This window comes from Podarcis tiliguerta (genome assembly GCF_965153285.1).
Source record: "Podarcis tiliguerta genome assembly, chromosome: 3".
Lineage (NCBI taxonomy): Eukaryota > Metazoa > Chordata > Lepidosauria > Squamata > Lacertidae > Podarcis > Podarcis tiliguerta.
In genome coordinates this window covers 80,326,436-80,348,477 of record NC_139536.1, presented here as the reverse complement: position 1 = coordinate 80,348,477, position 22,042 = coordinate 80,326,436, and the positions used below count along the sequence as shown (strand labels likewise).

General features: G+C 38.4%; 2 protein-coding genes across 5 annotated transcripts in view; one reads left to right on the top strand and one right to left on the bottom strand.

Annotated features, from left to right (window-relative positions):
- Nucleotides 1-2,970: 2,970 nt before the first annotated feature.
- IRAK1BP1 (interleukin 1 receptor associated kinase 1 binding protein 1) lies at nucleotides 2,971-7,077 on the top strand. The gene is made up of 4 exons (XM_083431217.1): nucleotides 2,971-3,309; nucleotides 4,004-4,069; nucleotides 4,888-5,018; nucleotides 6,783-7,077. The coding sequence occupies exons 1-4, from the start codon at nucleotides 3,037-3,039 to the stop codon at nucleotides 7,063-7,065; spliced, it is 753 nt and encodes a 250-aa protein (XP_083287343.1). The 5' UTR covers nucleotides 2,971-3,036; the 3' UTR covers nucleotides 7,066-7,077.
- Nucleotides 7,078-8,787: 1,710 nt separating this feature from the next.
- The window catches only part of PHIP (PHIP subunit of CUL4-Ring ligase complex), a 65,281-nt gene continuing 52,026 nt past the window's right edge, over nucleotides 8,788-22,042 (bottom strand). Inside the window, exons 32-40 of one of the 4 annotated variants that reach the window (XM_083431123.1) lie at nucleotides 21,415-21,540; nucleotides 20,186-20,258; nucleotides 19,016-19,066; nucleotides 18,483-18,632; nucleotides 17,973-18,125; nucleotides 17,201-17,364; nucleotides 16,170-16,429; nucleotides 15,307-15,468; nucleotides 8,788-14,976 (exon numbers count right to left, since the gene is read on the bottom strand). In XM_083431123.1, coding sequence (XP_083287249.1) covers nucleotides 14,315-14,976; nucleotides 15,307-15,468; nucleotides 16,170-16,429; nucleotides 17,201-17,364; nucleotides 17,973-18,125; nucleotides 18,483-18,632; nucleotides 19,016-19,066; nucleotides 20,186-20,258; nucleotides 21,415-21,540 — 1,801 coding nt within the window. In that variant the 3' untranslated portion in view covers nucleotides 8,788-14,314. The remainder of the gene's footprint in view (nucleotides 14,977-15,306; nucleotides 15,469-16,169; nucleotides 16,430-17,200; nucleotides 17,365-17,972; nucleotides 18,126-18,482; nucleotides 18,633-19,015; nucleotides 19,067-20,185; nucleotides 20,259-21,414; nucleotides 21,541-22,042) is intronic. The other 3 variants (XM_083431121.1, XM_083431122.1, XM_083431124.1) reach the window with 3 other exon arrangements.

Below are 22,042 nucleotides of genomic sequence, written 5' to 3'. Positions count from 1 at the left end.
GAAGACTAAGTTTCTATTTGCTCCTAATTCACAAGTTAGCAGGTATGGCATTTGATAAAATCAGTGCTCTTGAGGGGAATACCTTTTAAAATAATAAAATTCATTTCAGACTTCAATAATTGACTTAATGCTTTTGTTAAGAAATTGCTAGCATAGTTAACTGGCCTGGCTAAATAAGTAAACTTGCATATGCAATATTAACTGCTGTTTCAGCATATGCAATCGGTATGTAGGGTTCATCCAGACTGTGATTTCCCCCCCAGGTATATTCTACAAGTTGTTATTGATACAATAATAGTGCATTAGTGGTGGATTTATTTGGGACTGCCAGCACTTAATTCCACTTCATTAGTTCCGATATGCTCTTCCAATGCACTATAGCACAAAAAAGTGGGACAAAACACACACCCTGGGATTTTTTTTGGGGGGGGGGACGAGGATGAGTTTTAGCAAGAAGCTACAGGACACACACTTATTAGAATGAAGCAGTATGTTTATCTCGAAACTTTTGCATGTGCAAACAGTACTGAAAGCCGGATTGTGTGTAACCACCCCAATAATATTGTGAACACAATGCACAATAAATTGCACAATAAAATGATTTACTTAGAAATTATTTATTGAACAATGCGCAATAAAATAATTTATTTTAGTGCACTAACGTAAATAAAAAAAATTAAATCACTGAAACCTTTGGGTACTTTTTAAATGATATATTTTTAAAAGATTTTTATACTTTGAATTTGTATTTACTAAACTATATAGCAATCTAATACATGCCCTTAGCCTGGGATCTAATGTGTGCAGTGGTAAAAATCACAAATTATTCCCTCTATCTGCAACAACCCTTTTTGGTAAGTATGCTGAGAAGCAAATTTTCAGCCAAAGGTCTTTTGATAAGAATAAAGTGAAAATAAAATCCATTTGGCTGTGGTGATTCATAGTAATTAAAGCTGATAGCACAACAAAGCTCAGGTCCTCAGTATAACAAAGTCACAAAGCTTCACATTCAGGGCATCTCTGCAATTGCAATCTTGTTATTATTTCCAAACAATCACAAACTAGCTCATTTTTTCTTTAATATGCTGGTCGCAAGCATTCTCAGGCATTTTCTTATCCCCAAAGCAAAACACAGGTCAGATTTGTATTGATTTTTCTGAAATGAACTACAATCTCTTCTTCTTAAACACACTTCAGTGATCACTCTAAATGACAGTGCAATCAAATGAGCACTGCACATTGGATAAGCATTCTCCTTGTCTGTCTGTAGCATGAGTGACTGCTGGATCTGCTACTAGAATCACCAGAGTCAGGTGTTTGCCCTCAACAGCAAAATCTGGTCATTCATTGAGATGTATATATGTATTTCTAAATCACCAGACAGCCCAGCTGAATGGAGGTGTTGAAGAAATGGGAGAGATTACTTTCCATTAGTAAAAGCTTCCCAATGCACATGCCCAACAAAATCATCCTACAGGTCCTACATTCAACTGATGCATAATGCAAGACTGAAGTGAGGCCCTCTCTTCCACCACAAACTGATTTGAGGAGAAACTGCGCAAACCAGGTTTCTGTGGGTTTAACTAGCAAGGAGAGCTTTATTAGACTGCACTTGTGCTCATTTATTATTATTATTATTAATAATTGCATCTTAGATCCATTCTTCCTCCTGCTGGAGCCGATGCTTACGTTTAGGATCTGCTTGTAAAACCAACTTGAAAATATGCTTTTTCAAATTGTGTAAAAAAAAAAAGATTCTAACGGAAGAGTCCTAAACACATCTTTGTAGAAGTCCTCTTGAAGTCAGTGGGGTTCACTCTCAGGTAAGTGGGGTTAGGACTAGAGCCTAATTCAGTTCTTTAAGATAGGGGTTATGGAATCACAGAAATGTACACCCAGTGATGGTGATGATGATTTATACCCCGCCCATCTGGCTGGATTTCCCCAGGCACTCTGGACGGCTACCAGCAGAATATTTAAAATACGATAAAAAAATCAAACATTAAAAACTTCCCTAAACAGGGCTGCCTTCAGATGTCTTTTAAAAAGTCAGATAGCTGTTTATTTCCTTGACATCTGATGGGAGGGCATTCCACAGGGCAGGCACCACTACCAAGAAGGACCTCTGCCTGAATCCCTGTAACCTCACTTCTCGTAGGGAGGGAATCACCAGAAGGTCCTCGGAGCTGCACTCAGTTTTTACAGTGGTACCTCGGGTTAAGTACTTAATTCGTTCTGGAGGTCTGTTCTTAACCTGAAACTGTTCTTAACCTGAAGCACTTTAACTAATGGGGCCTCCTGCTGCTGCTGTGCCGCCGGAGCCCAATTTCTGTTCTCATCCTGAAGCAAAGTTCTTAACCCGAGGTCTATTTCTGGGTTAGCGGAGTGTGTAACCTGAAGCGTATGTAACCCGAGGTACCACTGTATTTCAGTTCACTCCATGTGAAAATACAGAGATGGTTTAATCTTATGCGTAACAAGCCTCATACAGTTAGACGGGCTTTTCCAGCACGTAAGTAAGCAAACATGCCTTGCTTTTGCTTGGTATTTTCATTTCTAAAACGTCGCCAAAGAAGTTCAAGATGTGAAAGGGTGCATGTGCAGGTGAGTTTTCTCCCGTGTTGTTTTCCTTGGAATCGAGCTAACGCTGCTTGGAGAGAAAACTACCAACTTATTCTCTAGGGACACTTCACGCAGAGAGAGAGAGAGAATTAAAAAAACTCGATTTAGCTGCTTAAGGGACCTCGCAGCTTCGAAGCGCCCAAGCTCCGAGCGCTCAAACTGAACAGGGCAGCGGGTTCCCTCGGCAAAACAAAACAGCGCACCTCGGCGGGCGTCACGTGAACGGGAAGACGGCGCTACGAACCCTGGGACGCCGCGCTCCCAAGCGCCGAGGTGCGCCTCTCCCGACAGGGGGACGCCGGATAGGCCACGTGACGCGGCCGCTTCCAGAACTACATCCCCCGTGATGCTTTGGGCGCTGAGGGCTCCGTTGCCATGGCGCCTTAGCGGTCTCCATTCTACAACTCCCTCGGGATGCCGTTACCGCCGCTTTCTCCAGCCCGGGTGTTTGCCGAGCTGGTCCCTCCGCCCGCCGCGGGGGACAACAGCCGGGAGAATGAAGTCCCGAGGCCGCCGGCGAGGGAAGTTCATGTCAGCGGCACCTCGGAGCTCAGCGCTAGGCCGGACCGGGCGAAAGTCACCGTTTACCTGAAGAGCAAGAAAGGAGAGGCCGGAGCGGCGCGGAGCAGCGTCACTCGGAGGCTGGATTATGTCGTTCAGAGCGCCCGGCAGCGCGGAGGAATCTCGGTGGGTAAAGGGTGAGGAGAGCTGACCCACCTCTTGCGCATGCGCTCAGCTCAATGGCTTTCTCTGTGGCTACACCACATCTTCTGCACCGGAAAAGCTTTCGCTCTTATAGTTTGGTGGGAAGGGTGGGCCGCTTGTACCCCCAGAGATATCCTCAACACCACTGATCTGATGGAAGCCAAGCTGCATCATGTGGAGGGGCAGTGGTTCCACACCATACCATTAGGAGAAGCATTCAAACCGCAGTGGAATGATTAGGCTAGAGAGGAAACCCTTGGCTACAAGCCCAAGTTTACTGTGTCTTTCCTGATTGTGTATTTGCTGCATTTCCGTCCTTCCCTGCTGTCAGTGAACTTAAGGCTGCACACAGGTTGCTTAGATGGCAACCAGGTTTTAAAAATTGCTCTCTGTATTCAACGCAACGAGATATATTTACGGAGTAACAGGCTGGATGACAAATGATTTCATGCTCTACTTAGGTTGGGTTAACAGTCCAGAGTAGTATTTGATACAGTAATTGTGGGTGAAGACAAGTTTTACTCATCTATGCTAAACTGGATTTTTTTATTTTTACCTTGAAATAGTGTACCATGAACTCTGCTGCGTTGCTTAGTACTAGTTAAGCAACCATAATTTCACTGAAAAGCATTCTCTTCCTTACTTTTGTACTTAAAGCTGTTTTTTTTTTCCCTAGGAGAACGACATGACTGTGACAAAGAACTTTAGTAGAATAGACAATGTGTATAAGATGGAAGCAGAGGCAAGTGTCTTAAGTAAGAGTATTGGTCATATGTCTCAAATACCATTTTTTTATATATCTTGAGCATTAAACAAGAAATGTGAAACTATGTCCTAATATGCTTTTCTGCTCAAGGGTGAAAATGGTTCCACACCCATGCATTACAGTATTACAGCTTGTGGTTATCTATAATCTTTTTTGCCATCCCACTCCTGAAATATTTTCCTGCAATACCATCTTAATAGCCTTACAAAACTATGTCAGCATCACAGCACGCTTGATAATGAGATACTGGTGTAGTTATTTATGGAAGCAGAAATTGAAACATCTACCAAATTTACAATCCAGGCCTCAAAACATTCATATTGAAACTAAGAAAAGCTTTCTTTATGTGAATTGTGTTTAGAATTGCAGCCTTGGATCTAGGCTTCAATCCCATACATGCTTATCTGGAAGTCTTATTGAACAGAGTGTAGGATAGTAAAAACCTGGACACCCCAAAAGTTGTTGAGCTCTTTTTTTTTTTAGGAAGGCCACTTCCTAAAAGGACGCCACTGAAATTGTTGAGCTTTTTACAAAAACACCGAGACGTCAATTCCAGACGTATGACAGCCCTAACACAACGGGACTTCTCATGCACTGTTCACTGTTTACTTCTAAGGCAGTTCTGTAGCATAGGTACTTGGAAGTTACTGTACAGAGGTAGCATATAAATGAAAGTATAATCTAATTTAGCTTTGTACAAAATGCATATTATAATTGATTTTGTATTATTCATCTTTAGCCAATTTTTAGCTAAGGCACTGAAAAGGCTTACAAATTTTTACATTCCCATATAGGTCTGCATTACATTCAGTGATTTCGGCAAAATGCAAGACGTCTGTAACTTCCTTGTTGAGAAGCTAGGTAGCTCTGTTATCATCAGCCCACCTCACTTTTACCATACAGTGGAGGCTGTAGATGCCCTTCGGTAAGTTATGTCTTCCTCCTTTTACCAGAAAGTTAGGTCTCGCTAGCTTGATTTACCAGTGCCATGCCTCTGGGAATCTGTTCTCTAATAAGTAGCCAAAGCTTCTATTTTGTTGACCAGTCCAAGAAAACAGCTGATAGAATACACATGTTTGTATAGATATGGCTCCTACATAATAGTAAACCATCATTAAAATAAATGAGGGTGTAAAATGAATGTGCTAGTGCATACAGTTGGAAACGGCAGGTGTTTTACTTTTGTCCCGTTGCTGCAAAGCAAGCTGTATTATGTAAGAATCCAAGCTCATCTTTTGTTTTCCCCAAATAAACCATGAACAGTAAACCAAGAACAAACCTTGATTGCTACTTGTGACTTGGAGAGAAGCAGACCAGAAGCACTAAGCCAAGCGCCATGGCAGGAGCAAATCCCCCAAGAAAGAGGTTGATATAATATTAAAGTAGACAAAAAAGCAAAACAAGGCTCCATATTCTTCTGAAGGTTCTAAATTGGAATGTATCATTAAGATGACAAATCATTCAGTCAAGCACCCCCAGTGCTGGTACATGAATAACCGTGAAATCCGGTAGAGTCATACCTCGGGTTGCGAACACTGTGGGTTGCGTGTTTTCAAGTTACAGACCACGGCAAACCCGGAAGTACCAGAATGGGTTACTTCTAGGTTTCGGTACATGCGCAGAAGCACTAAATCACGCTTTGCACATGCGCAGAAGTGCCAAATCACATGCGCAGATGGGACACTGCGGGTTGCAAACGTGCCTCCCGCACAGATCACGTTCGCAACCCGAGGTTCCACTGTACTCCCAGTAAAGTGGGAACAGGATTGCAGCCTATGAGGAAGAGAAAGCCAGCCTAAGAAGAGATGAATGAAAATAAATGCAATCACATATATTTTGGCTTAGTGTCAGAGTTTTGCCTGTCTGGTATGGAAAGGTTGAAATGACAGTGCATGTATATAATAACACCACTTAAGTGTATATATAGGCCTTGATTCATATCTGAAGCATAAAGAACTATTAAACTGTTGAACTGCAGCAGCAGGGTCTGTGAAAGCATGCAGTTGGTAAAACTTTCAAAGAGTGAATATAGATCAATGGTATCAAAGGGTAGGGCAGCTAACTTTTCATGCAAAACTAACAAAAAAGTTAAATGTTGCCTGTGGAAGAAAAATACTTTTCCATTAGTTTGTTACATGTTTATTAATGGTTAACATATCAGAACATGGGAGATTCCACCATCAGCATGCACCTCACTCTGGACACAATGAGCTGGTTTTTGCTCTTTGCTCTGAAAAGACAAAATAACTCTGTTCTGTGTGAGATTGGAACTTTATTTGCCTTTCTCAGCCTTTGACAAACTTACCTTGGATTTCCAATCTGACATGTGTTGTTGTTTTTCACAACAATGTAAACTGGTGGAGTGGGGGAAGGGGGTTAATTTAGTTGTTTAAGTTGCATAAATTTTAAATGTCATAAAATAGGGGAGGGGATAACATTGGTTAATATATGGAGGCTGAAATCCTACACTGATACCTGGAATTAATCACAATGAACTCTAAGTAACATACTTTTGGGTAGACCTGTATAGGATCGTAGTTAGTTGCTTTGTGAAGGTCTTTCTCATTGAAAAGCAGAGTATACAGTGCTCAAAAGTAGGTACTACATTGGTTAATGGTTTTAATTGACACACTCCCTTTTTGTTGCTTTAATTAGCTAAATCTTCCCATTTGTCTTTGTTTTTTTGCAGACGTCAGGTTTGTCTTGCTGCTGTTGGGAGTGCCCGGCAAAAAGCTCAAGAAGTTTGCCAGTTGCTTGGCCAGCCCCTTGGGAAGCCTTTGCTAATAAGGGAAGAGGAAGTGAAAGAGTGGGAGGGCCACCTTGAAAATCACTTGGCCAATGCCCCAGACTCACTAGGTTTGCAGCAGAGACTCCAGAGTGCCACCATCTATGTTTCCTCAAGGGTATATGCTGTTTTTGAAATAAAGGGGGAAAGGAAGAGAAAACAAGCAGCTCACATAAATGTAAACTGATTTATTACTGAAGTCCTGAATCATTGTGTTTTCCTTTGGGAAGAACATTATTCTTGGGAAGCTTAACTTGCATTTCCATAATCAAAATGTTAAAGTGACTGACATTTGTTCACTTTTTAAACGATTCCATGAAATTGTAGCACGGGTTGTAATTCTCCGCACTTGGACGCAAGCTGTGGCTTGGATTCCAATTTACGTTTCATTTCTTGGAAGAAAACTTCTTGTCATGAAGAAGCCCTCGTGTTCATAGAAGACACTTTCCATTATCAGCAGCTCCTTCCATGAATAAAACAAACTTTGGAATCAACCTAGTGAATGCTTGTGAAAGCCATAGATACAAGTACATTTTTAATATACCGTTTAGAGTAATGTAAATACAGGCAACTCCCAGTTTACACAGGGGTTACGTTCCAAGGCACTGCACATTTTAAGTGAAATCACGAATATTTGAAACTAAAATAAATGTGAAATCACTAAATGAACACTAGTTTTTAAGGAACTGGTCTGCTCTTTTAGCATGTTTCTGGAGCAAGGAAGTTTAAAGTTTTTGCTTGGTAACTTAAGAGAAGTAAACTTGGAAGTTGTCTCCTACAACAGGAAGCAGCAGCTCTTTGTACATGTGGATTATATTCAATTTGCAAATGAATGGAGGCATGCTTTCTTCACATAGGTCTTTCAGACCTGTGTATGTGGGGCAACAGTTTTGTCCAGATATCCAGTTACTCCCAAGTTTGAAGAATTGCATAAAGGCCACTTGGTTTTTCTTAATGGCTGATGACAGAAACCACTTTTTTCAGTGTTTTACACTGTACAAACTGCATTTGGTGAAATTCCACATTGTCAGTGTAGTTCAAGAAATCTCTGCTGAGAGTAGTTTTATCAGGGGAGAAATTCCTTGGATGCCAGAAGCTCCTGGCCTTCAAATATAAGGATCTGCATTTATTGCCTCACATGAGAAATTTCTCGAATATAACCAGTCTGAGTTAAGAAATTATGAGTAAGGGATGGAAATACTGTAAAACTGCATGGTTGCTGAAAAACTTGCTAATTTTTGGGTGTTGGTGATGAGACTAGGCAAGGTGTTGAGTGATTTCACAGATTAAGGAATGCAATTTAAACAAAAAGGATAGAATTTACAACTCTGCCTATAGTTTCTTAATCTCCAATTTAATAAAATTCTATATTTTCCAACCTGTACTTTGTACTTCATCTGCAGTTTGCTATTTTTGTGGAATTTATTCTGGCTTTGCTAATGTAAGGAAGCAAGGTTATGGGGGCGGGACAGCTTTTCCTAACAAGGAAATGATGCGGATGTTTTTCATTCTCCTAGCCCAACACAATATCCATTTTATAGTATAGTATATTATCATACCTGCCTATGCCCCTGTTAAGAATAAGTGCCTTCAGAAAGAAAGTTGATCACACATCTCTAGATAACAGAATTTGTAAGGCTGTCTCACGCATATAATGATGGTAGTAAAATTTACCAGTTCCATTAGAACATTTGTGTTAAGAAACTAAGTTACTCTTTTTGCCAATCTATCCTTTATATTTAAGTCACTGAAGTTGCAGTCCTGTAGAAACCTACCTGGGACTAAGACTCATTGAACGTGATGGGGCTTATTTTTGGGTCAACGTAGGATTGCAGCATGGTGAAAGTTTTTAGACACAACTTGTGTACTTCACACATTTATATTAGTTTAATAACAAAAGCAAAGCAGCTTAGAAAAACGAGTTTTCTATTTATTTAAAAATAGGTTTGTAGTTACTACATTGCAGTGACAGTAATTCATACACATACATTCTAGTTTGTATAAAAGGATTCCAAGTATTATTCATCAAAACCAACGTAAGTGTTTCACATAACAATAAAAGTTTCGATCAATATGTACAAAAAGAAAGGGCACTGTTCATCCAGGTGTGAGACTGCACTTTATAACTTGATAAAGCAGAAGAGAAAGAAAATAACCTTGATAAAACCTAAACTTGTAAAACTGTATGTTGGTTACATGAACATTTTTGGGATTTACACCATACTGTACAAAGTAAGCAAAGCTTTAAAATGTGTCAGTTTCAAAATTAGATGTTCCAGACAATTTCCTTAAGTTACACTACATTATATGTTTCAACATTAAGTGGCAAGATTTAAGGTATTCACTCAATAACTTTCTTTTCAATTTTTGCAGTGTGATGGTCCAAAAATGTAACTTCAAAATGTGTGTCAATAGCCTATCCTTTTAAAAACATGCATCTGAGATAAATATACCATGTTAAATGTCTTATGTGAAAGTGTAGAAATTTGGTGCTGTATCTTTAAAGGTGTAGTAATTTCCAGCACTAATTATATCATGAACAAAAATTTATACCATATCCTGAAGCAATTATCTGCATTTATTTAAAATTCAAATATTCAGCATTTGGCTCCCTTTTTGGTATCAAAAGAAAAATGATTTTTCATATAAATAGCTCCTTAAATTATTTACCCTTTAAAAAAGGGAGATTTGGGGTTTGGTCTTTAACAGCAAATATTATGCTATTTCTGTCTTCAAAATGCCATCTCACATCTACGGTAGTTTCAACAAAAAATATCCTGAAATAAATGTAACCTTCCTGAAACAGAGGGTACCTTTTATTCCAAAATGTTGTGAACTAAATGGGAAAATGAGAGCAACAAAATAATTTTTTGCTTCACCATTATTCCAAGAGTAATTATGTAAAGTTAGCACATTTAAAAAAAACCACAATACCAGATTTTGTTATATTAGAAATAATTTTCAGACTTGGCCACTATATATGAAATGTACACCTTTTTTGAATTATAAACATATGTACATTATTTACAGCAGAAACTGAACAGCCCTTTTATCAGATGAATGCTTAGGTCCAAGAACATGAAATGCAAGATTGATACATCAAAATTTACAACAAGGCTCAATCCAGTCCGTCCCTTACACACACTAGGACACAGCTGTTCCACAAGTGCACCTCTCCAGTTGTGGGAAGCCTGATGGCCGGTGTGGGTGAAATGGATGGCAGGAAACTCCTGCATGCCCTGAGGATGCAAGGCACGACTGGATTGTGGCCTTAAGCTTTCATTAAATAGACCACCAGGAGCTCTTGCTTCAAAGCAAAGGATCCACATTCTTCAGCACAGTAGGATCAGCTCTTTGCAGAAATCAACACACTTAAGAGCTGTGTGTATGGAGTTCTGGTTGGGGTCTTAATATCACTTTAGATGTACTAAAGCTCATGAAACTGAAAGCTCAAATTGGTATTTCACAAAGAGTCGTAACACAGCACATGACTTATGTACTGAAACTATGTCCCCATTCATTTTCAAACGTTGAGAAGTACTACATGCTTTTGAATCGGTATTTTACAAAGATCAATCCAAACTAAGATAAAAGTATTAAACAACTGAATTAACCACACATGGAAAAATTAACAGAATGGTACGAATAATTTTGTGCAAGTTTACATCACAGCAGTACTATAGGAAGACGGGTTTTGTAAAGCTGCATCGCTACTCATACCACAATGATAAAGATCATTTCTTCAGTACCCAGTATTATACCAATGTAATTCAAGCTTAATCCCTGGGAAACAATTAAATTTCAAACCCGCTTAGCCAAACAAGGGATTGATTACTGGAGTGAAAATGAACTTATTTCCCAATCAAAGAAAATGGAATGTGCTGCTATCAGACATCGCTGTATAGTAACCACTGGTTAATATTGAAGTAATTTAATGTTCAGCATTATGGAACTAATGGACCGCTCTGTATCAGAAGCTGTATCAGTAGACTGCATTTTACATTTGTTTTCATTACTGCCAAGTTTGTAAGATAATTGCTTGTGTGAATATCTGTAATTACCAACAGAAAGAGTGTCTACATAGTATTTTCCATGTAAATGTGCCATAAAATAAATATTACTTTGCTCTCAATAGTTTTATCCATAACACATTTCATTATGGTTTCCCTCTCCAAAAGTTAGTGAACCAGTATTTATTGCTTATATTAAAATGTGCTAAATCAAAAGCTCTTCTGTGTTGGTACAATAAATTTTTTGCAAATCGGTCAAATCTAACCAATGACAGTAATTTAAGTCAAACCAATGCAATTTAAAGCACTTATATAGTATATCTAGCACAATTACAGTTTTAAGTGTTTCTACACAAATGTATTACCAAAATAATGTTAGAAAAAAATAAGCTTGTGAATTCTTAGTACAAAATTATTCATGAATGGGGAACAATACATTTGTGTACTGCAAATAAGAATTGAATCTTTTGTTCTGAAATGTGTAATTTTCAGACACTATGATGGTGATGTGTACTATTCCATTCTCCAACGTTACATACACATACTTGATGTATACAAGTATATACATAAATATATGCCAAGTGGGACATAGTTATAAATGGAGTAACTTACAGTAATGGGGTTTCATGTTTGCTTTGCCAATTTCTTTTATATAACAATGCAGATAACAAAAGGAAATCACACATTTGAAATTGATTGCCTTCATCAATGGTGAAATTCTTAAATGGACAAGATAAATCTACTGTAATGCTTCCATTGTGAAATGAACTATCACTGTACATAGGCTGCTGAAATATTTTCATGTTTAATGTCTGCAATATTAGTAAGAATGCATGTTTAAAAACATAAGTCAGTGTCCCAAATCCCATAATTATAATATGCTAATGAAAACAGGTATCCAAGAAGGACTAGTGCCAGTAGAATTTATTATTCTACTGTAAATCATGATTTGGCAAATACCCTTAGTTGAAGATATTTTCTTAAAAGCCAAACCAATATGGGTTATTTAGAGGAGATGGTGATGGCAACTAACCAACCAAAACAGAATTTTCCCTGCCTCCAAACATTCTAAACTGGCCTGATCATAACGCCGATTAGTCTACTTCAAATAAAAGTGAATTATCTTGATGTTTATGAGTATTTGCAATAAAATCAGAAATGCATTTTAAGAACCAATTGCCATGGACACAAATGGATAAACGATGCATATTAATCTTGAACCTCATACGCCATCCACTGCGAGCAACATATGTGCACTAATGAATTGAGTATCATGTTGCATACATAGCTGTGTTGCATACATAGTTCCTGAAGTTGCTTCCACCTGCAGTCCTCAAACCCGGACTGGAAACTACATATTAACACAGATTGTCAATGTTGCCAACAGGGTAGACACACACAAAACGTAAGATAATTGGTGCTGTCAACCTAGCTGCTTGGAGGGTAAGGATCTGAATATCACCTCCCATGCTGCCACTGGTGATGGTGGGGGGGGGATGTTAAAGAAGAGGCTGCTTTTCCACCTCTCCAAACAGATTATTGGCTCTACCATGTTGGCAAAACACAGCTAAACTTTAGGTTACGTGAATATAATACTGGTAACAACACACACAAAAGGTCAGGCTGTTGTGACTATTCACGTAACCGAAGGTTTAGCTGTGCTTTGCCAACATGGTAGAGCCAATAATCTGTTTGGAGAGGTGGAAAAGCAGCCCCTTTAACATTCCCCCCCCCCACCAGTGGAAGCATGGGAGGTTATATTCAGATCCTTACCCTCCAAACAGCTAGGCTGCCGGCACCAGTTATCTTTTGAACAGGTATGTATACATCTGCATCTCTAGATTGAGGCTTACTTCTCCCAAAGGGTGTTAAATGAAAAGTGTGGTTACATTTTTGTACCATGCAACTGTTTAAAGATGTAATTTTTTTCCTTTTAAACTGGACTATACTTTCAAACAATAGAAATTGTATTAAAGTTTGTTTTAATACAAACTTTGTTTTAAAGGTATAAAATAAGTAAATGTACCATAAACAAATAAATAACTGTTTCTTTTTCCATAGCAGTACATACAGCAATACATTCCCCTAAGTCATATAGTCATTTACAATAGACAACTTAAGTTTACTAAAGATGCACAAAATAATAGACTACAAGGCACAATCATTAAGTGGGATTTTCCTTTAGGGTGTATATATTGACTTATGTCAGCTTGATAAGTACACTGTAAAAAGTGCAGAAAAACAATGTGCAATGAGAACACTGTATAAAACATGATTGCATAAAAAGTGATTTGGCCTTTTTATCTTTAATAATTGAAAATAACCAATTTTCCCCTTAAAATAAAAGTATGACATTTTAAAATTTTATCTAGTATTATCTAAAAAGTCCTGAAAAAAATTATTCCTGGGTAATATTGTATATATTTATGTGCTTGTGTACATAATATATACATACACAGACACTTTTTAACATTTTAGTCAGTTTTAACACAATTTGTATAAACAATCAATCTGATCGCATCGTAAACATAAGAATCTCACACTTTTCCTGCAGTTTCCTTGAATCCTTTAACCCAATTATACATTTTGCCTAAGGATCCCACCAGTGCATTAATTGTTTTCACTACAAAGTACCAGTAGAGATAATTTTTCAGAACAGTGTATATTTAGAACATAGATTCATAAGCATAATTGAAAAATGTATGCTGCACTGACACTAAAAACTTTTCTACTGCACCGGTTTTCAGTCTTTGGCACAATAAACAGAGATTTGATTGATACGAGAATGAAGGTCTGAAAAATTAGACATATTAGTCAAACTTTTTCCAATGTGGATATATATATCTACATAGTGTGATTTTTCTCTCTGGCTGAACCTAGATAAACCAACAAGCTGCACTAGGTTTGTTTGTACAAAGCTGTGTGCCCAATTACTACTGAAATTAAACATCTTATTAGCAATGTTTGGAATTTTGCATTTGTTCTCAATGGCATTTACTGCCACACTCTGCTAATATCCTGCAAAACACAGATACTACACTCTATACAAATGTACTGTACCTTGCTCATTCAAAAATAGGAGTTCTGTTCTCAGTCTGTTACATTAAAAATTCTATCAATTTTAATCAAATAGAGGTTACTGACTGTCCAAAATTACAGTAACATTTCTTCAAATCAAGAATTTCCATTTATACAATCTTCAATACCAACTGAACAAAGTGAATTGAAATGTATAACCTACTTGGAGGGCAATAAATAGCAAAAGTTTAAAATACATACTTCTTTCAAAGAAATGTTCAGTTTGTTTTTGCTATACTTTTTCCAAATCAGAACGTATTCTCATTTGTAAATAGCAGCAGAAAGCAGATATCCTTAGTTCTACCACTTCCTCAGCTGTACCTGTTTATTAGCATTTTTAAATGCTGGTTACCAACCAATAAGATTAGCCTTTGCTTTTTCAGTCAACTTGCGGACTCTGCCTCTGCTAGATGTCCCAAAAGTCAAAGAGGTGTCTTCAAACAAGAGTTGTCTTTGCTCCTCCTCCGAGTCATCTTCATTGTAAAAAGCTGTCCTCCTACCCTGATTTCTAGTTCTCATGTGGGGTTCAGAATCTTTAAGTTCTTCATGCTCTTCTTCAATAGGTTCATCTGTCTTTTTTCTCTTGCTTCTCGTCTGAATCTTAGGATCTGCAGAAAACGTAAGTTCTAATCCTGGCTCTTGTGCCTCTGGCTTTCTTTTAGGCTTTCTGCCTCCACGCCCTTTTCTTTGCAACAAGTCTTCCTTCACATTATTTTCAGAGAGAGAATTGCATGCAGTGGAAACAGATGCTTCCTCTGTTGTTGTTGTTGTTGTTAAGTCTTTAGTAGTCTGGATTGTGTTCTGCCCTAAATTCTTTTGCTGAGCAAGTAATAGGCTTTTTGGTTTCCTCCCTCTTTTCTTGTGCACCACTTCACAACTATTGTTGTTTGTTTCAATCTTGGGTTTCCGTCCAGGACCTCTCTTAAACATAGGCTTTGAAGACTGTCCCCCATGTCCATTTACCTGGATGCTTCCTGATGCCAAAGCCATGACATTATTCTTGCAATCTGCTATAAAGACAGAGTAACATGTCAGCGACTTGCATTACCCATCTCCTTTGCAAACAATAAAAAATTAAGTGCAGAGCAATCCTAAGTATAGGACCAATCAGGCCTCAATTTAGTTGCATACAAATTAGACTCATCTGAATGATTGAACACACCAAAAACACCATAAAATTTTCTAGTATTAATCAGGGCTGTAAACTGATAAACTAAAAACTTGCCTTATAAATTACTTAGTGATTACTTGGTGGGAATTACTTTTAATCAGTCTAAAACTGCAGCCCCAGTTATCATATATTCCATAATAACCAACATTTAAAAATACAAGAAGCTTACCTTGTGGGCTGAGAGTGGAAGATTTTGGTTTACGTTTAATTTGTTTATCCTTCTCTACATTTTCTCTTGCAGTATTATTCCTAGTGTTATGAGTATAATTGGTTTGATTATGGACTGATAAAATATTCTGGTTCTTGGAATGTTTGGTGGAATCCTCTAGTACTGGGAGACAACAGAGAGAGCAAGAGTTAAGTTTTAAACAAGATTTTCAATTACTATATATTTGTTGGTCAAATAAATACATATCTTACTTCTTCTGAAATATATTTTCAACAAAACATTGTTGAGGGGTTCTATTTAAGATTATTTCACTCATTTATCCTCACTCTATGGTTTTCTATACTTCCATGATTTACACAACCCCCAAATCTGCTGACTGTATGGGGTCTGGAAGGAGATGTGGCTCTCTGCTACTGAAGAACATTGGGACATGTCCGCAATGGTCCTTTGACCAGAAGTAGCTGGCATCAGGCCCCAAAATAGTGTATTGGGGGGGAGGTAGTATCCAAAGCCCCTACATTCATTAGAGAAGTGCTGGAATCAGGCCCCCTCTCTACAACAAGCCTGCAGCTGACTTAAGTAAATTTGCCTCCATTGGAATGTGCAATGGGAAAGGGGACAGAAATGAAAATTTTACATTGTGAAGGGAAAAAGGCAAGTCTGCCCCCCCCCCCCCCCGCTGGCAGGCCTTTGGAAGTGGCAGTAAAATTGCCCCTTTGCATCGCCAACCCCACTCCATTTAGGATTGCATTCCTAATCTTCCTAATCTGAATATGAACATATAAATATGACGTTGTATCGGCAGTGGAAGCCATTATATTTTAGGTTCCAGATCTGTACCACTTATTAATAAGTTTACCCACCTGATTTACCTGATGTAACAGTAGCACTAGGTTTCACAGTTGTAGGCTTTCCTCCTGAAGAAGTAGATGGTTGTTCATTAACAGCCATTTCTGCTACTGCCCTTGTACTCCTTGTTCGGACCAAAGCCACATCTGCTTTTCCATTCATCTGAGCAGCAGTGTTTTTCAGGGATGTTGAACGTGACGGTGCAGGGGGCAAAGGTGTAGCAGGGGGTTCAGCTTTCAGCTGTGGTTTTATTATTTTCCGTTTCCTGTCCGGACTACAAACAGATGACAAGTCTGACACACTCATGCTATTTTATAGCGTAAAGCAATAGCAATAGGCCCTGGTTATCAACTAATTTCATCCATGAGCCATTTTGTCTTTATGTGGTCCAATTCACCCACACACGTCTCTCTCAATGCCTCTTTAGCAATTCAAATGCTGATTGTAACCTTTAAAGGCCTAAATGGCTAGGGCCACAGGTATCCAAGCATCCCACATGAACCTGCCCAGGTCTTAGAATTCTCAGTAGAAATTGATTGCTTCTGCTGCTGAATATTAGGTGGGTGGCAAACTGGGAAAAGGCGTTGTATGTTGTGGTTCTATGACGCTAGAATGTTCTCCATTAGCCAATGAGTCTGATGTCTAAAGCTTATCAAGCTAAGACCTTTTTAATGTCTAGGTTTTTAAGTATCTTTTTAGTTGGCTTTAAGTTTTAACCACAGATTAAGTACTGGTCTGCAAGTATCCCCTTATGGTTAGTAAGTTTACGGGATTAACTGTATTCTCTCAGATGCTGGGGTGTGGGTGGGGCACAGGGAGAAAACAACTCCTACACCAAGGGGTCAGGTGGCCTCATTATGATAGGGGCAGCTTGGACAACTGGACTGGAAGAATCAAAGCTAGCCCTGGGCCTGTTCATGGCAGTAAGCTAGGAAATATCCCTTTATGCAGTGTAAAATATTAATAAAAGGAAGCCACAAGTGCTGCCACACCAATGTAAAGCATTCAAATATTACACTTGGAAGAACGAAGAACTCTATCATACCTTGATGCAACGCTACTAGAAAGGGAACTGCTTCTGCTTCTTTTCTTCCTTATCTTTTTAATTGTGCTTCTTTTGTGAAAACGCAAGGCTGATTTGTAATCTGATAAGATGGAACTAATGTGTTCTTCAAAGAAGGCAGACAGGCGCAGGCTCATGCTGTAAATCTATTAAAAATATTAAAGTGTATTAAGATGACAAAAAATTGAACAGTTTGTCTCACATTTTAATTTCTGCCCGCAGTAGTTTACACAAATCAGTAGACACGTGAAGCAAGATCAACTGCACAGATGATCCCCATAAGGCTCCACAGCATCACATTCTCTGTTTCCCATGCACCGCAATGGGAACATTAGAAGGAATGTGCACAGTTCTTCACCCAGCCTTGTACTCGCCACAGGTACTTTTGGTCAGAATGTAACCAGCCAACACGGATAGAGGGAACACTGGATGAGGACAGGAGAGGGGCCACAGACTTCACATCTACACTATTGTTCCTTCCCGTCACATTGCTTGCCTGCGTGGCGAAGTGCAGGGAAAAAAGGTAGACAGAGGGGAATAAGGATCCGTTGAATTGTATCAGGATTATCCATGAATAGGCCCAAGACCCAAAATAAGGTATTATTTCAGGTAACACCAACAATATCTTTAAATATAGTCTGAGATGCGTTTTGTTGTCCATATTAAAATCAATTACACATTCCACTTCTCTAGCAACAAACACAACATTTAAAGAACATCAGTACACATCTAGAAATAAATTGCAAAGCCATACTCTTGATCTTTTGCACGGTGTATACACTTTGGAGTTGCTGAAGATTAGCCTCACATCTTTACACAATTCCATTGGTGATTCATAGTTCCCTGCTTCTAGTGTTTCCCGAACTGTGGCAAAATCCATTGGCGTATCAATGATGTCTCTGTAATCCTTTAGAAATGTTTAGAAACATTAATGAACTTATTTCAACAATCTAATGTTATATTACTAATTACTGATAAAGCAGAAAATAACTGCATAAGCCTGTATGAAAAACCATAAATCTTATACTGTCTTTTAAGCAAAATCCCCCAATGGAAAAAGGCCTAAAATTTCTGAATGTACCACAAATCAGATGTATGGCAGATGAACAGCCTCAAAAAACAGAATGCATGAAATACCAAATACAATCACACCTATAAGAGAGACGGAGAATACCATTTTGCTGAAAACTCAACACCATTGTCTTTTACTTAATAAAATGTTTATCATTATTCTTCCACTTCATCATATTTTCAAAATACTCACCGGATATTCAAGAAGATCCACTGGTTGGCGAAAAGGTTCAGAATCCTCACACTGAAAAATTAGATTCAGCAATTCCTGGCACTGCCTCTTCCAAGCCTGAATATCATATGATTGAGCTCTATTACGTAACCTCCGCTTGGGCTGATGATCCTGGAACAGCAATATTGAATACGGCTTATCAAATAAGTAGCTGTTCTTGCAAATTAAAGAGAAAACTGATTATCCCCTTGGGGAAAAATGCTGAAGGGGGAAAAAAATATTCTGTGACCTCTCTCAAAGTTTGAGGCCTTGCACTGTTACTTGAATTGAACCCAGTCAATTTTTAATATCTATCTGGTAAAAATCAGGAGAAGGAAGCCATGGGCTGATGGTGGCACCCACCATTTGGAAAATCAATAGTTTCAACGTTTATTGAAATAATCAGTAATATTAAACATGAAGATACACATAATCAAAGAGGCCTTATTTAAATTTGTTTGTTCCCACTTCACACATAACCAAAGCAGAAATCAATGATGTAAAACAAATATTACCTTCCTCTTTCTAGTAGAAGTGCCTGGCATGTTAATGTCTTTCTCTTCTTCCTTTGGGCAATAAAATATTCATCACATGATGCAGAAATACTAAGCATTTGAAATATACTTAACTTTGGTACTACTTCATATTTATTTACTTCTACTTCCTTTCTATTAAGAACCTGTAAGTCTGAAAATATTTTTACACTTTAAGAAGCCAGCATTTGTAAACAGCAGCCACAGGCACTGCCTATGCTTGTTACTGCTGCTACTAGTTCCAGTCTTCCAGTCGTTTCCTTGCCTCCATGAAGTTCAGTGTGTGATACAAGGCCCACAAATACCTGTAAAGTTATTACTAGAGCCACTCCGGGGGGGGGGGGGTAATAAGCACAAACATTACTATATACAAGGAGTATCCTATGACGCTCGTATTGAGATAGAGATGCACTTTCCAGAATCTCAAATTTTAAAATAGTGACTGTTTAAAGCACACACACAGGGACAGTTTTAAATTACATTATATCAGACTTTATGGATCTGATTAACATTTTCTTATACTAACATAAAGAACATTAACCAGGCAATAATTTATCTTCCTAGCTTGAGCTACACAGGTATTCTTTGTAAACTAGAATCCAACTTTTATCCAAAAATGCACTCTATGGACACAGTCAACTGGGTTTTATGTTGCACACTATGCTCTGGATGTGAGAGAGCTGGCAAAAGTATATAGCTTTGTACCAGCATATCATCAAAACAACAGCAGTGGCTCTAAGGACAGGGATTCTGAGGAAGCTACACACCTGCAATGAAACTCTCTGCATACAGAATGCTGAAGGCTTAAATACTTGATTTTACTAGAATTGCATTATATCTGGGGACAGAGGTGTGTACATGTGTGTGATGCATAGACTTTCATGGAGCTTGTATGTAGAAATAATGTTCACTCATAATTCACATAACAAGCAAATTGTTGTTGCAATGAATAAAGCACACAAATATTACTTCAAATAAATTAGGGACTAAAAACCACCCTTCCTGTAAAGAACATGAGGAGCTTGAACTAGAAGGAATTTGATTCTCATTGCAGAACCCCTCTCTGAAAGCTAAATTTGGGCAGAAAAATACTTTAAATAATATATATAACTACTTTCTAAAGAAAGGCATGACATTATTGAGTTAGCTTACCTCCTCTGAATCAGACAGGACTTTTTTCTTCATGGCATTATACAGAGGGATTATGTCATAACAAGCCTGATCTCTGTTCAATAAAACACTTTGCATTAATAAGCTTATTTGCAGCCACAGATGCACAGAGTAACTTGGATCCTGAGCAGAAATCCAGTTACAGGATACTCGCTGGTGGGAGGAAGCAATTTTGTCTGATTCTTTTTTCCACTGCAGCTCCTTGCTCACTGGGTGACCCACTAGAGTAGCCTAGGAGGCAGCACTGGGGGCTGGAGGTGGAACTGAAGATAGTTTTCCCTCTCCCTTCCACCAGTGGGAGCCTCCATTGGATTAGAGTCCCTTCTATTAATGGAAGGAACCCTTACGCTCATGGAAAACCAAATCAGGATCTAAATGTCTATACAATACAGAATTGTATTGTTTCATGTTATTGGATCATAGCCAAAGTAATGCCAGAAGAGTTCCCTGGTGCAATGCTTCCATTCCCTCTCCTCTCCCCAATCTTCTGAAGAAGTTTCCTCAACTTCCCAGAGCTGATTTTGAGGGTGGGCATGGAGCTGCAGGGCAGAGGAGAGAAAGTTCCATTCTGCTATCACAAGGCTTTTGCGCTAGCAGAATGGGAGCATGGAATACTGCCCAACATTAGGAAGATTTTAAATATCAACCTTCCTACTGTTTAAATTGTGATGTTAACTAACAATGTTCTCTCCTCTAAACATGTAAAAGAATATGCCTAGTATAAAGCATTGTCTTTCTTTGTATCTTTCTCAGATTATATTTTTCCTGCCTCTCTATCCAAAGCCACTTCTACTCAAAAACAAAACAAAACAGGAAAACCCTACGCAGAAGCAGCTTCTAAGCTTTCAGCAATTAATTTTCAGGATTTCAACTACCCGGCTTTCAACCACACAAAGTTGATATCACACAAATTAATCACGCATAAGATGCGATCGTACTGTATTCCCAATTCCTTGCCTTCCAGTAATGAGAACAAGGTTAAATGAGTCCACAAAGGAATTTACAACACATTACTTCCATGGATAAAGTTGTTTCTGGAAGAGTGGTAATTGCTAAAAAAATGAATTCTCTTATTCACAATAACAATTAATAGTTCACTCTTACCCATTGTAAACATAAATAACATTCACTATAGATTAAAAGCATGTAAAGAATTCCTCTGGTTTATGCTATTTCCACAATATGCACTGTGAGTCTGTTCATTAGCTTACTTTATGAAGTGCAGCAGCAGATCTGTGACAAATTTGGCAGATTTAACTATGGGACTTCCTGGTTCATTGAACGTCTGTGTATTATATTCAATATACCGAACTTCCCACATAAGTGAAGAAAGTCGCCTTTGAAATAAAGAACACATGCATATCACAGAAAAAATAACTTTTGAAATTTTGTTCAAAATATGTAAAGACCTGGAAACGAAGAGTGTACAAGCAAACTTCTGATAACCCTTCCTCTCTGTCCCTCCCACATCCCCAAAATCTCCTAAAGAGGGTCGCTTCTGGAACAATTTTTGGGATACACAATTCTCAAAGTAGGGCTAAATTAATAATATGGAAAAATTGTCAGAAATATAAAACCATCCTGACGAAAAGAAAAAAATGAGAGCTTAATACATGACTGCTTCAGTCAAGGCAGGAACAAACTGAATTATGGGACCTACCTACTTCCTGCTTTTGACCACTAGGTGGAGCCATTACATATTTAGATTTTAATGGATCAAATTGGGGACAGGTCTTCCATAACTGGGGCACCACCACTGAGGGAGCCTTCGCTCTGGTAGCTGCCCACCTTATCTCAGATGGCGGCAGCACTCACGGCAGGCCCTCCACTGCAAATGTA